At 40.5% G+C, this 19,001-nt stretch overlaps 1 protein-coding gene across 2 annotated transcripts in view; it reads right to left on the bottom strand.

Annotated features, from left to right (window-relative positions):
• The window catches only part of b4galnt4a (beta-1,4-N-acetyl-galactosaminyl transferase 4a), a 153,299-nt gene that overhangs the window by 19,184 nt on the left and 115,114 nt on the right, over nt 1–19,001 (bottom strand). For both annotated transcript variants that reach the window (XM_079604636.1, XM_079604637.1), the window contains exons 8-9: nt 14,267–14,345; nt 3,329–3,395 (exon numbers count right to left, since the gene is read on the bottom strand). In XM_079604636.1, the coding sequence (XP_079460762.1) occupies nt 3,329–3,395; nt 14,267–14,345 (146 nt within the window). The remainder of the gene's footprint in view (nt 1–3,328; nt 3,396–14,266; nt 14,346–19,001) is intronic.

Raw genomic sequence — 19,001 nt, 5'->3', positions numbered from 1 at the left:
TAGTTGCTCTTTTTCATACATCAAAAGGTCTCCTGGGTCTTACACCCTTTGGTTGTCAATCCCAATCCACCCCCATCAGACAAACTATGAATGAGTTTCTTCATTATGTTGCATAAAATAAGCCTTGTACAATGAACAATACCATCACAATTCTAAAGGAAACTCATTTCATAGTATTTGACACTTGATGCAAGAAAACCCTTGTCAGGACTCAATTTTTCACACAAGGCATTCAAGCATAACTCTGACTCTTTTAGGAGAACTGATGGCTTTCACCAGCCCTGTTGCCTAGAGACACATTTACCACAGCTTCCAACAGCGGCGTCTCTGAAGAACCAAATGTGCAAAAAGAAAAGAAACTGTGACATTAACAGTTTACATGAAGTTTTAACAACCAAGGGAAAAAGTTTTAGAGCTCGCAAGCTTCCCTTTAAGCATCCTTCCTTTCTCCTAAATTTCCTTAGGATAAATAAAAATGGACACAAATGAAGATTGTATTTAGGGCCAGATATACCAAACAGGGTAAATTAGCATGAGAACACAATCGTGGCACAGATGGGAGAGGAAAGTCTTGCTGGTGATCTACTGAGGCTTCATCCACACTACTGCGTTTTAGTTTAGAACCGGAGAATTAAAACGAATACGATCTCCGTCCACACCCGCGTTTTAGCTGCGTATTAGAAGTGATCTTCGTCCACATTAAAACGACTGAAGATGCGGATCACGTGACCACTCACCAACACTGGGCGTGCGTGTGCCGGTGTACACAGCCGCATGTAGGCGGTTATAAGATTGTAAAATGCAGAATTGACTTGCACAACAGCTGCTAGCAAAGACATCAACGTCAGTAACGCTTGTAATTCGTTATCCATGTTGCAGTCACTAACGTTACGTAGTCCAGGCGGGTTTTGTATGTTTTCTTCCCGGGGACGGGTCATGTGATGGGTGGCTGACGAATCAGGGAAGGATACGCCATGACTGAAGACACCCGATCATAGAGCCGAGCGTGAGCCTCTGCGTCAGCGTTTCTAAAGTCCTCCGCTTTGACCGTCGATATGTTCAGATAACATCTTCCTCTGCCATTCCTAATTAGGGTACGTTTACACAACAACGATGTACTAAAACTAAATACAGGAACCTTTTTCCTTTTGCGTTTTCGCGCACAACATTGTCAAAACGATCCCCCGTTCACACGCTATGGAAGTCAATGGGACCCAGAAACTGTCTGGTTACTGACATTCTTCTAAATACCTTCCTTTGAGTTCAGCAGAGGAAAGAAATTCATACAGGTTTGAAACAACTTAAGGGTGAGTATATGATGACAGAATTTTCATTTTAAAGTGAACTAATCCTTTAAGGCTGGTTCACACGGCAGGATAATTTGGCCGATTTTATCCCCGATTCGCCCCTTCCGACAATCTTAAGGACGCTCCGATTATCTTAAAATAATCTGATCAGATATTCCTGCCGTGTGTGGTGTGTTAAGACGGCTCTCGTCTGCTCGGAAGGACGTCGGGACCACTCCGATCTCAAATCGGGGATATCCAACATGTTGGATTTGTTTGTCCCGATTTCTCCTCGTGTGTGGTGTACCCCTGGGACAAACGAGCACGCAGCCTGTGGACTGTGGCGTGTAGCCAATCAGAAAGCGAGGTGACGAGGCGGCGAGGAAGCTCCGGGAAACAAAATCCAAACAGCCGGCGGTATGGCGCACCAGAAAGTCCGGTGGACGTCAGAGATGGAGGATATCGGGGGGTTTTTTTGGGTTAAAAACAAACTACAAACTATCGCCACTGCATTCGTCCGTCATGATTGTTTACTCTGAAGTCACGTTTGATCTCGAGGGATTTCGCGAGATTTCCCGTCTGACCTGGGAATGCTCGGGAGTCAAATCGGTTGGTGTCTGATGTGTTGATTTTGCCGTGTGGTTGCGCACCACACACTGTACGACCAAAACTGTTAGACCCGTGATTTTTTTATCGCCGTGTGTGGGGTCTCTCAGGTTTGGAAAATCGGCCGACAATTTTAAAATCGTCCCGTGTGAACCAGGTATAAGATGCAGGATCCAGGAACATGTTCACTTGGTGAAATGCGCTAGGATAGGCTCCAGCATCCCTGAAATCCCACATAGAACAAATGATTTGATCGAATAGATCGACAGTTCATACTCTCTAAATAATTCTAGGTTGTTTCAAACCAATTTTGGGTCAAATATGGACAAACCCAAATGTTGGGTTAAAAATGTAATTAAAAAAATTAACCCAACGGCTGGGTTTGTCCATATTTGACCCAAAATTGGGTTGAAACAACCCAGCATTTTTTAGAGTGTATGGAGAACTCTGACTTTTGATAGTGGACCTTGGTATCTTGGCAAATCTGAGCAAAGTTTGAGAAAATGCTGAGATGACTTCTGAAATTCAAAAGGAGACGTGAGATTATTTACTTTATATATGATTATTTTGTTTTTTTGTAAGGATAACCACCTAAAAAGCAGGATACTTCTGCAAAAGTCTCACTACGCTGTCCAGTTAATCTTAATAGCTTTCTAGGAGAGACAATAGATCATCTCATTTGTAAATCTTTCTTCCAACTTGAATGTAAAACCTATGAGGCCGGAGTGTGTGTCTGAACTGCTTGAAAACATATAAGCTCTGAAGACACTTCCAAAAGGCTATCCTTGAAGGTCAGCATGATCACCATGGCAACGGTATGCAAGCTACGGATGTTAGCGCTACATGCCTGATCTCCCTTTGAGAGCCGGATCCGACCGAGTCTTTATAACCTTGCTCTTTTTTCCTGTGCCCTTTCTCTCTTTGTCACAACAGCTCTAAGCACATTTCCAATTTTGCTTCACCTCAGGGCACTGCAACCAAAAAGTGTTAAAAGCAAATTACATCCACTAAACTCATCAATTTTGTGGTGAACTCCGTATAGGATGCTATTAAAAGTCTTTGCACTTACAACTTTAGGGCACGGAAACCAACTTTAAAGTGTAAAGCGGCTAATACATCTAGTCGTTTTAAGTCCGATGGGACACACTGTACCTTCCCCTACACAAAGACCAGCGACTGGAAACCGCCTCGAGCCAGAAGAAGTCACTGTCATCAATCTCACTGATCCTGAAAACAGCCACTTTCTTCCTTCTCGACAACTCTCGGAGACACCGCATGTTTCATAAACAGTTCTCGTGCACCTCAAAGAAAACCATCAAAGACTAAAGTTCAAACTGTCACATCATCAAACTACTCAAAGCATGACGGTGTGGCGGGAGTTCGGAGGCTAGTCAATGCTGGTTAGTTTTGAAAATGTTGGAGTTTGCAAGAGTTACCTGTGTACAAGGAGATGTAGGAGGAATCAATGACCTCATACTTGAGTCCTGGCAGGAAAGGGCGCCACTGTAATAAAGACAAAGAGGAACAGTTAGAGAGAAAGTACGTAGACTCGAGCCTAATATGATACATATTGCACACCGATCTGACTGAAATCGGCAGTTTTGTGGGTATCAAGGACATAGGTTTTCATCAGTCCACTAGGAAATAATGTTTTGTTTAGATACCGATATAAAACAAGTGCTGTTGTGGAAGAATCAGTTACAGGATTTTATGAAGCTTATAAAGTTCATGGCTTTAAATCTTTTGAAAGATACTCATTACCAGTTCGCATACTATCCGTTCTAAATAGTATTTGAAGAGCCCCGTTCACACCGCCAGCGATGTCGTCGCTGTGTGTCGCTAGTCTCTGTACTGTGAAGTCGCTTGTGGGCGTTGGTAGTGCTGTCGCTCTAATGTTATTGGTTGACTGGACGTCTGGCCATATCTATACCATCACAAGTGATACAACATTTTAATTTGACTAGAAATGATAGGCTCAAAAGAAACGGTATGCTGTTCGGAGAGTGTTTTTATATTACCATAGCAGTGTTCAGTGGATTGAATCATTTACTAGATTAACGATCGATCAAGCAACAAATTAAACTCACTCATACGTCATAAATTACTAAAACGTCATTCGTATTTGACAAATAATACATTTTCTTGTCTCTAATAGTCAACATAATGCAGGGAAACTGTAAAGTGAACTGCAGTGTGCTAAACTTACAACGCTCGAACTATAAATGCATGAATTAAACTCACTGAGACTGTCGACAGTTTCTTTTCCATGCATCATTTTATTATATCCATGAATGTGGTTACAGTCAAATCATATAAATCAGTGAAATCGCCCTCGAACTCTGTCTCGCCTGCACTCGAGACGGTGACGTGACGTGAGCTCCACTGAAAGTCTTCTTTCCTATTGGTTTTCGCTCGCGAAAATTGCTTCTCATTTGCATAAAGTAAAAATGTCTGAACTTTTGTCGCTTGTCTCCTGTCGCTTGACACGCCCACATTCTGTCGCCAACGGTCACTGTCGCTCGTGTCGCCGGAAGTCGCCAGCGCTCCATTGAAATGAATGGGATCTTGTCGCTTTGTCGCTGCGTGTCGCTGGCGGTGTGAACGGGGCTTTAGAATAAGTGTGTCCCAAATTGTAGCATGTTGACATGAGTATTCAAAACATACCCGGATGGTATACTTTTCTGGTTATAATTTAAAGTGCAGATCCATGCAAACAGGTAATGGCATATTCGTTCGGGTCACATGACGTCACTGTAACTTTGCGCCGCCATCTTTACGACCGACGGTCTCAGTAAAGCCAGCAATGTGTTGTGCCGTTGGACAGAAAGAGGAACCCCCGACTGCTATTTTATTCTATACCAAAAGATGTAAAGTGAATAAACTGGTCTTAATATAAAGGTTATCCACATTATATTTCATCTGAAACCGTATTATGAACTTTTGTAAAAATACGTTCGTTATTATGCAAATTGCAAACACATGAGGAGTCTCCACATGAAATACCAACGATTGGCAGATCAACGTGCTATTACATTCTCTCCGAAACGGTAGGAAATTCAATTAAATGTGAAAGATTTTAACTGTGACAAGATGATTGACAGGGCAGTTTAAACCGTGAAAGGATGCAGGAAACCAAGGCGACAGAGCTGTCCATTTAAAAACGCTGTTATGATGAAGTAATATGTCCCAAAACTCTTCTGCTACACACTCAAAAGTATGTACTTTTTCTTCACAAAAAGAGTACATACTTTAAGGGCATAGTATACTGTAAGTAGGCCAATTGGGATGCATCATCAGGGTTTTGTAGGAGAAACCAGAGACAACGTGTTCCCATCTTCAGGCAGAACAGTTGCTTTTGTTGAATTGTCCTATTTGTCTGAGCTTTATACAGTTTTAATTTCTTTCTGCATTGGGGTGCTGCAAAACCAGGTTTAGATTTCATCTGTGGAACGATTTGAAATCTGAACTGTGCTCTAATAAAAATGCTACTGGTAATGTTAAATGTCATTGCTCAGAACCATTCAGCCTGGACCTTTTGTCCCGAGCTCGGACTTAGGGAGGCTGGAAAGCCATCACGATTTTGACTTAGAGGGAATCCAGCATGAGTTTGGGTCTGTTGCATGTCTAAGTGGGTGGTTTTTGGCCAGAAGAAGCTGCAAAATGGACCTGACAGTCAAAAGTCTTCTTTATGTTGGCAGTCAAAACCGGCAACAAAAGACTAAAGAGAAACTGCAATAAGACACAGAGTTTCTGATGAAAGTATTGCACAAAGTGATGAAATCACCTCTCGACTAAGGACGTCTCTGTAAAATTATAACGTCAAGTTAATGCCATCAAATCATCAAACCCTTTTAGTGATCAAAGTGTAATACAGGAAAAGTATAGTGATTGAGTGAGTCCAATCCAGATGCAAAGGCAAGTTTCCGACCTCACTGAAAGTGGAAATGTTGCACAACAGACAAAATATCATATATATGTTACAATATAAACTCTGATTATGATGGAAGAGATGGCATCGGTTGTCGTTTTATCGCATCAAACTGTTTAGGACATGACGTAAAAGTCAAAGTTCACTGGAAGTTTGTAGAAAACAGAAAAATATGAATCAAAATGGTCCATGTGGAATCATGTGTGTTGTATTGCCTTCAAAAAATAATAATATTGATGAACTAAAGAAGATGGAGGGAAATCTGCTGTTTATTCATCTACATTTCAAGCAAGGTCACCCTCACTAAACGGATTCACATATCCAATCACAACACAACACACAGCAGGAAATGAGACACACACACATCAACAGTAGCTTCTTCAGCAGCGCACTTACAAACCATCCGACAAGCTACAATTCTTTTAATGACGTTGTGCAATTACCATGTCACTTCTGCTTATGCTTGCTGTAATTAGGGGAGACAGGCCATTTTCCACACACACACACACACACACACACACACACACACACACACACACACACACACACACACACACACACACACACACACACACACACACACACACACACACGCACACACACACGCACACATAGACACACAGACACACACACACACACACACACACAGACACACACAGTTATTGAGGATCGACCAGTAAAGATAGATATATATGGGTAAATTTTATGTCATATTTCTTTCCAAAATCTCTTTTTGACAACAATTAGGCACATTTTACCCTCAAATTCTCATTCTAATTTTCATTATTATTTAATTATTAACATTTTTGTCAACATAAATTAAAATGTGCTCAATGGGTCTCATTCATGAAACACGAGCAGAACAAATGTTTGTGTAAATCGTGTGTAAAGTGGTTCTGGCGTAAATTTTCGGAATCATTAAAATGTTCGTATTTTCCAAATGTTAGTTGGTACGAAAGAAATCTCCACCTGCTCCCAGCCACGCGTAAATAGTGCGTTTAACATCCGAACGATTTGCTCATTAATAAGGCTGCATTTTAATTATTATATAAATATGCGCCCTTAAAATAGCAGATGACTATCGCACAACGCGCCACTGTCTTTAGACTGGGGCTACGTTTACACGTGGACGGCTATTTTCATAAACGGACATTTCACCCCTCTTCGTTTTCAAAAATAACCCTGTGCACAGGAACCCGTGTATATGCCGTCAAGAGCATGCCAAACCTGTAGGTGGCAGTGTAACGAGAAGCTCAAGCCCACGTTAGCCAACCAGAATCCCGAAAATAGTCACATACTGTGACGTCGACTGCCTAAAACACTGTGTTTCTTAGTTTACATGCAAACGTGCAAACGGAGTTTTCCAAAATCTCCACTCTGGCCGGAGTTTTTAGAAAGAATCGTTTTCAGAGGAGAATTCTCCGTTTGCGTGTAAACGAGGGGCACAACCGAAGGGAAATGTGTCCGTTTTTCAAAATAACCATGTACGTGTAAAGTAAACGGGGCCTGGGTTTCTCCTGGTCAGCGGCGGGATTGTTTTCTGGAACTGCAGAATATCACCAGGGAACGTTTGCGCCGGAACACACTCCTCTTTGCGCTGAACCGCCCCCGCGAGCGCAAGTTCATTCCCTAATTTACCGATGTGTGTCTGTGGAGGGAAAAGTCCGCTGTGCGCGGGTGCAGAATAGGAATGATACATGCGTCGGTGTACAAAGTCAATTGCGCTGGGTGCAAGATACGGCCCTAGATGTTTTGATATAAATTACAGACATGGCATCTGAGGACTATTTCAAATTTTTCTCAGTTATTTTGGTTTATTTCCAGATTCACTCTGGGCTCGGATCCCTCTCCTCGGACAGCACGCCACATACACACACTACTTTACTCTATCTGATTATTTGTAAGTGTGAACTCGTGAAATAAAGATTAGAAGCCCTCCGAGAGAGATTGAAACAGCACCCACTAATATCACTTTATAGTATAATAAAACCCATTGGCAGTTATAAGCCTCTTCTTTGTGATAAATGTAGGTGTCTGGGTTTGTGGACACTATAATCATTTCAGCTTTTAGAAAAGACAGAAAGACAGAGTGCATGAGAAAAATATGTGTTGTGGCTGAGAAAACAAAAAGGCTTTGTGCTCGTGTGTGTGTGTGTCAAATGCCCTAACAATGATAGTTACACTTGAAATAACCTACAATTTAAATTTAAAAACATCCCAGATCCCCAGGAGGATAATACCATAATAAAGGGACTAAATAATGTGTTCCTGTTCCAGCAGTTGGGCTCAATAGTAATTATGATGAGCTTAAATGAATAACAATAGAAGTCTCTGTGTTATGTGTCCATTGAACTATAAAAATGTGTGTGTTTTGAATTCGCTGTTCCTGTCTTCACGGTCTCATGTGTCTGATGACATTTCTTCTGTGAAAGCGAGGTCTGATTCACTGGCCTGAAACCTTCAGTGTGAAAAGACAAAAATCAATACAAGAGGGAAAACAACAAAATGTAACAATAAAGCTAGAAAAGTACAAGTGTGGCTGACAGAATTTTATTAGGCTCAGGGGCTGACAAATGTGCACAGTCACGTAAAAGCTTTTCGATGTAGTTTCTCTCTACAAATTGAATTCCCGGGGATGAAAATTCATATTGAAAAAATGCTATTTTAAACAATTTTAATATTAACAGCTGCGTTTGGTTTATTTAATGCATTCTCTAGCAACAACTGCTGTATGAGATTATATATAGTGACATTACAGATTTTTTTTTTCATTTTAGATTTTTTTTTACATGTAAATAATATAATATCAAGTATAACCAACATAACCTCAATTGACCACCATAGGGGAATGCATTGAACCAATATTTGTTGTAAAAAAGAAAAACGTTTTCAATGGCAGATTATGTGCTACAGTCTAAAAAATGCTGGGTTGTTTTAACCCAATTTTGGATCAAATATGGACAAACCCAGCCGTTGGGTTACATTTTTAAATCACATTTTTAACCCAACGTTTGGGTTTGTCCATATTTGACCCAAAATTGGGTTGAAACAACCCAGCATTTTTTAGAGTGTACAGTATTGTTACTAAAAATATTCCTATACATTTTAAAGACACAATTTCAACCATGTCACCGTATGTTTGGTATTTATAAACATAAGTTTGAAGTTTTAAGGCCACATTCACACTGTAAAGTTTCAGGAGTGGCAACACAAAAGAGTAAAAGCTTACCACTTTCCCAGTGGTTTTCTTGTAACGCGCACAAGAGAGACACGTCCCTGATGTGCTTTTAACACACACTGCACACAATTCTTATTAATGCGGTTGTCACTATACGTGCATTATTCAGGAGTTCATTCGGTTGTAGAATGCGGTTCTCACTCCCGTAAAAATGACTGAACTGTGTGTGTACCGAAGAGGATTTAGCAGTAAAATATGAGCTGACAACCGAATTTAACTGCATGTGTACATGGCCATAAAAAAAAAAAAAAATACTACTGTAATTCTGCAAGTATCTCTCTGATTTGGTTTGCCGCGTAACAAATCACACAATGCAATTACAAAAGTATTAGTAATCAATAATATTTCTCTTTCGAACGCTGTTTTGTGTCAACCTTGTTTCATACAAGTTGTTTTTGAGTTGACTATCAGTCCAAAATGGCTAATGACAGTTTTATCTTACAAATATCACTGCAGTGCACCACATTATTTATAGAGAATAGGCTTGCGCTGCTGAGAACAATCTTTTTATTGTTACAGGCAAGTCCCCCTGTGGTGAAAATCAAGTTTTTAATGTTGTTTATATGTCTATGTGGTGATTTTTACAAGCTTTGAGACAAATCATGTGTAAATTCATGTCAACACCATTGCTGAGTATTTTCTCCTTAAAACTACCTTGTAACCAATCAGGTCAAGTGTCGTCGTCAACGAGTGGCTCTCTGAACTGGAGTGAGTGAGTGGAGGCGGGGCTAATTAGCATATTCAAAGGACCGCGTATACTAAATGAAGATGTGCGTATGCAAGGGTGTAGAGTTACATTCAAGCTATTTTAAGTCATAAATATAATTTTTTTTCAAGAAAAAAAAAAAAAAAAACGTTTAAACGTCATTTTGGGGATCAAAGATGAGTTTTAAGGGATACAATTATTGACTACAGGGGGACCTTGAAATATTTTTTAAATATTATCATTATTGCAAAACAAATTGCATCATTGTTATTTCCCCCATTCCTCACAACTCAATCAAAGCTCATGGAGAGGCTCAACTCAAGATATTGTCGTAATATCTTTTCTTAGAAGCTCCACCACCATAATCTCAAGTCCAGAGCAGACGGTCAAAGAAAGGAAATACATTTTGAAAATTTCATTTGGAGGACCTTTTTGTATTTGCTCAATGCTTTTAGTGAAACGAGGAGCAGCCAGCTGCAGCTAAATCAAACATAAAGTAGTTTCGAGCACTCTCTCCATTTCTCTCTCTCCCACAGAGCGTGTGCTACGGACTGGTGCTTGCTGATGGCTTCACACAGGGGGGCCGTAATTGTTATTTTTGGCATTTGGTATAATAATGTGATGATGTTCATTGATTGTACCATGTTTTTTATGCTCTTTTCTAAAACGACGAAAGGCTTTGCACATCTTTTTATGGATTGTGTATGTTTCCCCTACATACTTGCAGCTTTGTGTATATAATTAACATGGATAGATAGCGCTTTTTACATTTCTGTACTCAGTGATACTGGTATTTGTAATTTGTATTGTGGGAAACAGTACACAGTGCTGAAAACTTTTTTCAAACGTTTGCGTTTTCAGGCTCCCAGAACGCAGTTGATCATGTAAACGAACGGCCAAATCGCATACAAAGTTTTACGTTTTTAGTTGAAAATGTGTGTAAACAGCCCCTAAGATGAACAAGGGAAACACAATGGTCGACAGCAGAGCGTAATCAGTAACTAAGAAGACTAGCTAGGAGACAATCAAGGCTAAGCTGAACTGAAGCACAAGAAACAAACATTTAGGAACGAAAAGGCTAACTTTTTATGCGATATGATGAATTCTCTTAAAGCATGGCTAGCCCAAAATTTCCTCTTCCTAAATGAAGACAAGACTGAGGTCATTGTTGTCGGCCCAAATGAAAACTCTCAGTGTATAAGTGCAGAGTTAGAGAGTCTATCGGCTTTTAAATCCCCAGGGGTGCGGGACTTGGGTGTTCTTGTTGACCAGCCTTTAAAATTTGACAAACAGATCTCATCCGTGATCAGTTCCAGTTTCTGGCAACTTTGTCTATAGGCTAAAATCAAAGGCTTTCTCGCCCCGGAAACTCTGGAAATGGCTGTTCATGCACTTATTATGTGTCGGCTAGATTACTGCAATTCCTTATATTGCGGTATATCAAGTTTTCAAATTGCTCGTCTTCAGTTAGTCCAAAATGCTGTGGCCAGACTTCTACATATAAGTGTCGCAAATCTCTCCGATTCTCAAATCTCTACACTGGCTGCCAGTTCGAGAGAGAATACATTTCAAAATTCTACTCTTTGTTGGAAGCATTAAATTGTCCAAAATGTCTTGGTATGCTGAAGCATTAAGAGTTCCTCTCACTGGAACTAAGGGGCAAAGACCCACCCCTGAAAAACAACCCCACACCACAATCCCCCTCCAGCAAACTTTACACTCGGCACAATGCAGTCAGGCAAGTCCCGTTCTCCTGGCACCCGCCAAACCCAGACTCGTCCATCGGATTGCCAGACAGAGAAGTGTGATTGGTCACTCCAGAGAACACGTCTCCTCTGCTCTAGAGTCCAGTGGCGGCGGCTTTACACCACAGCATCCGACGCTTTGCATTGCACTTGGTGATGTAGGGCTTGGCTGAAGCTGCTCGGCCATGGAAACCCACTCCATGAAGCTCTACACACTGTTCATGAGCTAATCTGAAGGCCACATGAAGTTTGGAGGTCTGTAGCTATTGACTCTGCAGAGTTGGCGACTTCTACACACTGTGTGCCTCAGCATGCGCTGACCCCGCTCTGAGAACGTGGCCTACCACTTCATGGCTGAGTTGCTGTTGTTCCCAATTGCTTAAATTTTGTTATAATACTAACAGTTGACCGTGGAATATTTAGTAGTGAGGAACCTATCATATACAGTAATAACTGTGTTTTACACAACTGTGGCCATGGAAGTGATTGGAAAACCTGAATTCAATGATTTGAGGGGTGTCCCCAATACTTTTGACAATATAGTGTATTTTCTTTCCACTAACCAAATACACACTATATTGACACGAGCATTGGGACACACCTCTTAAATTTTGAATCCAGGTGTTTCAATCAGACCAATTGCCCCAGGTTTATAACATCAAGAGCTTCCGGCTGAGGTTGCTGGTCCTTCTCATGGGGGGCCTAGCATAATATCACACTTAATATTTATCTCGCATAACATAAATAGGTTTTGTCCTACAGTACATACACACACTTCTGTTTCATTTGCGGTGGAGGACGGATGGGTGATGCTGCTTTCTTCAGGAAAGGCTGGATAACAAGCAAGAGAAGTGATGTGATTTAGGAGAAGATGAAACAGTCTATAAAAGAGGTAGGAGGAGACGGTCAGCCAGAAAGAGTGATAAAGAGACAGACAGTACCTACACGTGTCCATGCACAATAAATAGGGATGCACCGATACCAGTATTGAGCCCAATACAGCACTCATTAAAATGCTCCGATAATGAAACCACGCAGATTGATGTGTACAGTGCCGTGCTTGTGTCCAGACAACAGAACAAAACGAGATTTAGAGATATCAGAGATTACATATTTCTATGATTGATTTCTCAATATTGTAATCATTATGTTCACAACTTGTAATACTTTAATTACTTTAATGAGCTCATTGTATATGCCTAAAATTAAAACATGTTAGCTAACTGCATGTTCCCTTTCAGTCAGTCCCATTCGACTTTACGTCAGAACTGAACTGACCAATTGGCATCTCGCCTGAGAGTGTGTGTAGTATTAACTCCACCCTAGCAGGATCTACCACAGAGACCGTCCATATGTAGCGCTGCCCTAATGGTCAGTCCACATGTGTCACTCCGCGTGTTACCTCCCTATGGGCAGGATCTGGTCTCTGTAGTGTATAAATGTGTGCATTTAGATTGATTCAGTTATGTTAAATCATATTTTTACCTTGAACAAAACTAGTTAATTTAGGTGTTGTTAACATTAACATAGGTTACTATTTTGTCAGTGCATGTAAAGTGGCCAAACACAGATGCTTTTGTTTATACAATTTTAAATAATTATTTTCTATATTCATATTTTTATTTCATGAATTGTTTTAATCAATTTAACACATCAGTATTCAAACCACATGATTTTCAGTACAGGCTATAGTTGCAAAACACACTCTCAGGCTCTCTCAGGCCGACTGAATGGAGTGTTTTCAAAGCTGTGAGTGAAAACAGATATGACCAAACCATTCAGTATCTTTCGCCTCTAGTATCAATCCTCAGAATAGCTGTGGACTAAAATACTTGTATAATAACATTTACCAAAAGTGGACAAAAACAGCTGTTTTGGCAGTTCAAGATAATGGATAGTGAAGGATGCACGATTGCACATGTTTAGATTGAATAAACAGAACATGAATTGAAAAGCACTATGTAGTCTGAAATGCATTAAGAATCGTTTCTGAAGCTCTGAGTGTTACAAAACCTGTCTTGTTTCTCCTCTTTTGTTTAAGGACTTTTATTGATATGTATTTTCTGTTCCATTTTATTCCATTATTACCTGTTTTTAGTTCCTGATTGCTTTTGTGGTTACACTTTATTTCGATAGTCCACTTCAGATATTATACTAACTATAAGTAACTTTTCAACTACATGTCAACTAACTGTCATTAGAGTATTAGGAGACAGTCAGTAGACTGTTAGGTTAGGGTTAGGTGTTAGGGTTAGGAGAATACGTTGACTTGTAGTTGCGAAGTTACTTCGCCAGTACTTCGTCAGTAGAATATCTGTTGGGGGACCAACAAAATAAAGTGTTAGAAAATATTAAGCAGTCTACTAATACTCTAATGATAGTTAGTTGACATATAGTTGCAAAGTTACTTATAGTTAGTAGAATGTCTAAAGTGGACTATCGAAATAAAGTTTTACCCCTTTTGTTTTGCCCCTTTGTTTGTTCCCATAGTGAATGATTTCCCTCACCTGTTCCTTGTTAGCCCATTGATATCTCCAGTATATTAATCCCAGTGTTTCCTGTGTTCATTGTCAGGTCTTATCCTTTTATGGCTCTAATGCTGGTGGCTTTACTCAGTTATTTTCCTTGTATTCAGCTGCGTATATTTTTGTTATTTTATTATGAAATACTACTATCAGCATTTTGACCCATCTCTCCTTTGTTTCAGAGTTCCCCCCATGTTTAATGAGCTTGAGATTATCCAACTCGAAAACTCACCCCGACTTCAACGTGATCCGAGCCTTTGTCGTCCTGCTTGTGGAGAATCTCAAAGTAGTATCGTCTGGAGGCCATGAGACTAAAGGGGGAAGAACGAACATGAAATCTTAATGTCTTTCATTTGTAAGTCCTGTATTTTTATTACTGCATTACCATATCATATTGTATCTTATCATATTCTATATTGTAACATCGTACCATATCTTATTAAAGCAATAAAGTGAATTATTACTTTTACAAAATGGCAACTCATTTACATGACAAAAAACAGCAACTGACTTTTATTCTTTTAATTAGGAAAATAGGCAACTTTGGAAACTCAAAAAGTACTAAATATTAATATAAAATATAAAACCACATGTTTGCATGCATTTCACAATGCCTTCAACCTTACACTCAGAATTTATAGTCAGCTATTTGTTTTATAAATTGTAATCAAGACACCTTTATTTATATATAGTGCTTTAAAAAAAACAAATGATTTCAAGGCAGCTTTACAGTGATAAATTAGAAATTTCAATTAGAATGAACTGGAGAAGATTTCCATGTCAAAGAAGCTGATTAAAAAAATAAGACAACAGTGTCATTGTTCATCTGAGGTCAGTTCAGTGTTGATTCAGTTCTGTTCAATAACTGTGTAAAGATCATCAATTATGGAATCAGTTCAATCCAGCAATAAAGCAGCTCTGCATAATGAAAAGTCATCATTCAGCTCAGTTCAGTTCTCATCCAGTCCAGTCCATCCAAGTGTCGTGCAGTCAGATCAATAATATTGTTGAATATTAAGTGCCTGGACTGGTTCCAATGGTCTTCGCTGAGGATATGTGCCGATGGCTGTCTAGTCGATTAATATACTGCAAAGTTTTGTTTACTATCGAAACAGAACATACATAGTAGCATATTTTATTGGCATGTGCCACATCATATATCATAATGTATCACATAATAATATTGTATCATACTGTATATTGTAGTCCCCTTTCAGTCAGTCACGTTCGACGTTGTGTCAGAACTGAACTGACAAATTGGGATCTCGCCCGAATCACCTTTGAGAGTAAACTAAACGACCCAATGAACATTGGCGTGCGAGATTTGCATATCGTGCTCCACCGCGCAGCGTGGGTATAAATATAGAAGCAGATGCAATGCATATTCAGCTTTTGGCTTCGGAGCCGATCGGTTCTTCTGTTCTGCTCTATTCAGCACAGATTGTTCTACGAGTGTCTGCGAGTGCTCTTCGGGAGAGACCTCTGCTAGGTGCGCCTCCGGGGATGAACTTGCCACCTTCAGGGAGAGTAGCGTTGCCCGAGTCTGACCCAGAGCTGACCGCTGTGCTTTCTCAGGCTTGGGGGACGGCATCTTTTTCTGCCCGAAACTGGTCAGGTGCCTCCTCACTACTCTCGCCCCCAGTGGAGCGCAATGTTGTGATGCAGCGGTGTCCAAAGAGCGCTGCCGCCTGGAGGAGTAACCCACGTCACGTCTCCTATCCATGGCCTGTGAGTTCTTGTCCGTTCTCATAGCAAAGGATTATAGAGCTGCTGGACAGGCTGCCTCCGCCCTGCACGCCTTGGCTCTCCTGCAAGTGTATCAAGCCAAGGCACTTAAGGAGTTGCACAAGGGTATTTCTGACCCAGAGCTGTGCATGAAAGTCACTCCCTCGGTCAGAAGACGTCCTCTTTGGTGGTGCACGATGGCCATCACTTGATGGATATGAGGGAGACTGACAAGAATCGATTCCTGGACTCCCCTATCTCCCAGGCCGGCCTCTTCCACGATGCAGTCGAGAACTTCGGCTAGCAGTTCTCGGCTGCACAGAAGCAGAAGGCGATAAGACACACCGCCCTCATCGCCGAGGGCACCTCCGCTCCCGCACAGGCCACAGCGTGGATCCGGTTGCAGGAAGGTGGCACAGCCCGTCCAGGCCCCTGCCAAACTAGGCGGTAAACGCAAGCACAAGTGGCCCTGAGACGGGTGACACAGCAGCTCTTCATGGTTACCGCACCACTCCCTTCCCCGGAGGAGGGCCGGGTGGATAATCCTTTGCTCAGTTTTGTTTCTGTTCTGCCGCTGGCCCTACAGCCAAATTATCAATTTACCAATTGACCAAATTATCAATAAAAAGACTTGTTTCCTCTATCTCTGGATCCCAAGAGGGCATGGATGGCGGCACTATCGGCAGCGGGCAGCAGTGTGCGGTTCGAGGACGCTCAGACCCCACTTCGGGATGCTGGCGATATTCGAGTGTTGGTTGTGTATGAGTGAGTTGCTCTCTGTGAATCTTATATGCTCTGCTTTGGCACGAATCACATCTCCTCAAATGGGCCACATCTGCTGTTAGACCAGCACAATTAGAGGCCTGCTTGATTTCACAGCTTATTACACCTCCAAATGTGACACGTTAAAAACATCACACAGATTGACAGATCGGTGTGACTCGATCTGTCAATCTCCTATCAATACAGCACTAATGTCATTTACAGAGAACATAACCGTATTTAAACACAGCCAAAATCTTTGGGGTGAGGCTCCATATTATATTTACATGCACTAATTATTTTAGATTAGATTTTTTTTTTTTTTTTTTTGGTGCCCTGGCAATTTGAGAGATGATATTTGCAACACGAGGCTCCTGATGAGTAAATGTGCTCATGAATATTCATGAGCGTGGCTAATGCATGAGACATAATTCTGCTCAGATGCTAACGCAAATGTCTTGTTTGCTCCAGTGGGCCTATGAAATACTGAGAGCAAATAGAAAGAGGGAGAACAGATGTGGGAAAGGGATAAAAATCGATGAATTGAAAAGCAAGAGAAATGAAGAAACCAACTACCTATAGCGGCTCTAAAATGCAGGGTTTAAATTATAATTAATAACAAAGACCAATATAATATAATATAAATACTTAACCCTTAGAACCTGAAGCTAAAGTTAGTGTTTTTCACATATTTAGATTTTTTGACTGTAAAATTCTAAAACAATGTGCTATCTTCATGTGCAAGGTGTCATCTTTTTCAGAAAAAGATTAGCTTTCAACAAATTACAGTTATTTACCATTATTGTGTGTGGTGAGTTTGTAAATAGCATTTAAATAGACAAAAATAAAAAAAACGAGAATAAATTTTCCGATTTATATTTAGAAAAAAACAGAAAAATCACGAACGAAAGAAACTAACGTTTTAAAGTTGAAAAATGAAGTATAATTCAACTATACAAGTCTTTTTTGTGACATTGGGTTGCACAGTTTTCATTTAGGACACATTCCATTTCATACACGCACACATTCAAATGCGTACATTCATATTAGGCACGCACACACACACATGCACACACCACATGTAAAGATACGTGAAGAAGTAACGGCCATCCGCCTCCCAAGTTTCATTAAAAATCATCCCAATCTCCTCTTCTGCTGTCTACCACTTCTTTCTCCATGTATTTGTTCATGTCTTTTATTATTTTATGCAATCCAAAACACTCGAACCCGCCACGCTTCGTATCTCTCGGTTCAAATCCTTCCTTCCCGCTCTGCCAGAAAACTGCTGTCATTTGCTGACTAAAGCACGAAATTACCGTAATAAGCCGTATATTGCCGAAAAGCGCATGTTGTCTACTGTCAGGGGCAATTTGAATGGTTTTGATAGTGCAAACGGTTGAAGAGTTACGGTACAATGAATACAGCTCGCTGATCTGTGTCGGCGACGACACATTCGGTTCTAAAGGGTTCATATATTATCATAATTTATATATATATATATACATATAATGAATATGTATTAGACAATGGCTGATACACCGATATACGGTTTGGTATGTTAAGACTGGTATTAGGGGGTCTCGTCTCTTCATAATTCAAACACTGCAGTAATGTACTTACAAAGGAATTTAAGAGACGAAGATACAAAAAAGAGAAACCGATAAAGTGTGTGAGTGAACGAGAAAAACAGGAAGTGTGATAAAGTCTGCGTTAAAAGTAGAAAATAGACCCTCTCAGCGGGGATAGGTGAAATCCTCAAGAGCGTGAGTGGGCCGAAAGCTCTCAGATCGAGAATTACGGTCGGAGGAGGGTGTCGGTGACAGTGCAATTTCCTCAACTTCACACCGACTGATTCGCTCTGCCCGTCTTATATTCCACACTACAATCAATCACAGCAGGTGTGCCGGCTCCGTGCCAAAGCAAAGAGGACCTTCATAACGCGGAGTGGGATGCGGGAAATAGGAAGACCTTTCAATCTTCTGTTCAGAAACCTATAGTGAGCTTCCTAGCTAGGCAACATTTTTAGGCCTCACTGTGAAAGGGTTCCTTTAAACCAGTGGTTCCCAACCTTTTTTCAGACCCCTTTTTTCCCAAGAAAATATTTTAGGAAACTGGATTCATGATGAATTCGCTCATTATATAGGCTAAATGTTGTAAATTTTGAGACAGAAAAAAGTTAAGGACTTTTATTTAATGCTCATTGCTCAAAACTTTTCAAAATATGACGCGACCCCCCATAGAGCTCGCTGAGACTCCCTGTTGGGAACTGATGCTTTAAACCCTTTAAGTGTCACCCACCCTTTTTTGAATATGCATGAAAATGCACATTCTGATTTTAAATGGTTGTAATTCAAGAATGCTTTGGAATATGGATGTAAGATTGGAATTTGGAATTCTTTAAAGAAGAAATTTGGCAGATTTTTGTAGAAGTGAAATAAATTAAGAAAGTGAAACAGAAAAAAAGTTATAGAAGTTTGAGT

Source organism: Phoxinus phoxinus, assembly GCF_949152265.1.
Source record: "Phoxinus phoxinus genome assembly, chromosome: 25".
NCBI lineage: Eukaryota > Metazoa > Chordata > Actinopteri > Cypriniformes > Leuciscidae > Phoxinus > Phoxinus phoxinus.
This window is presented reverse-complemented; position numbering and strand designations above follow the sequence as displayed.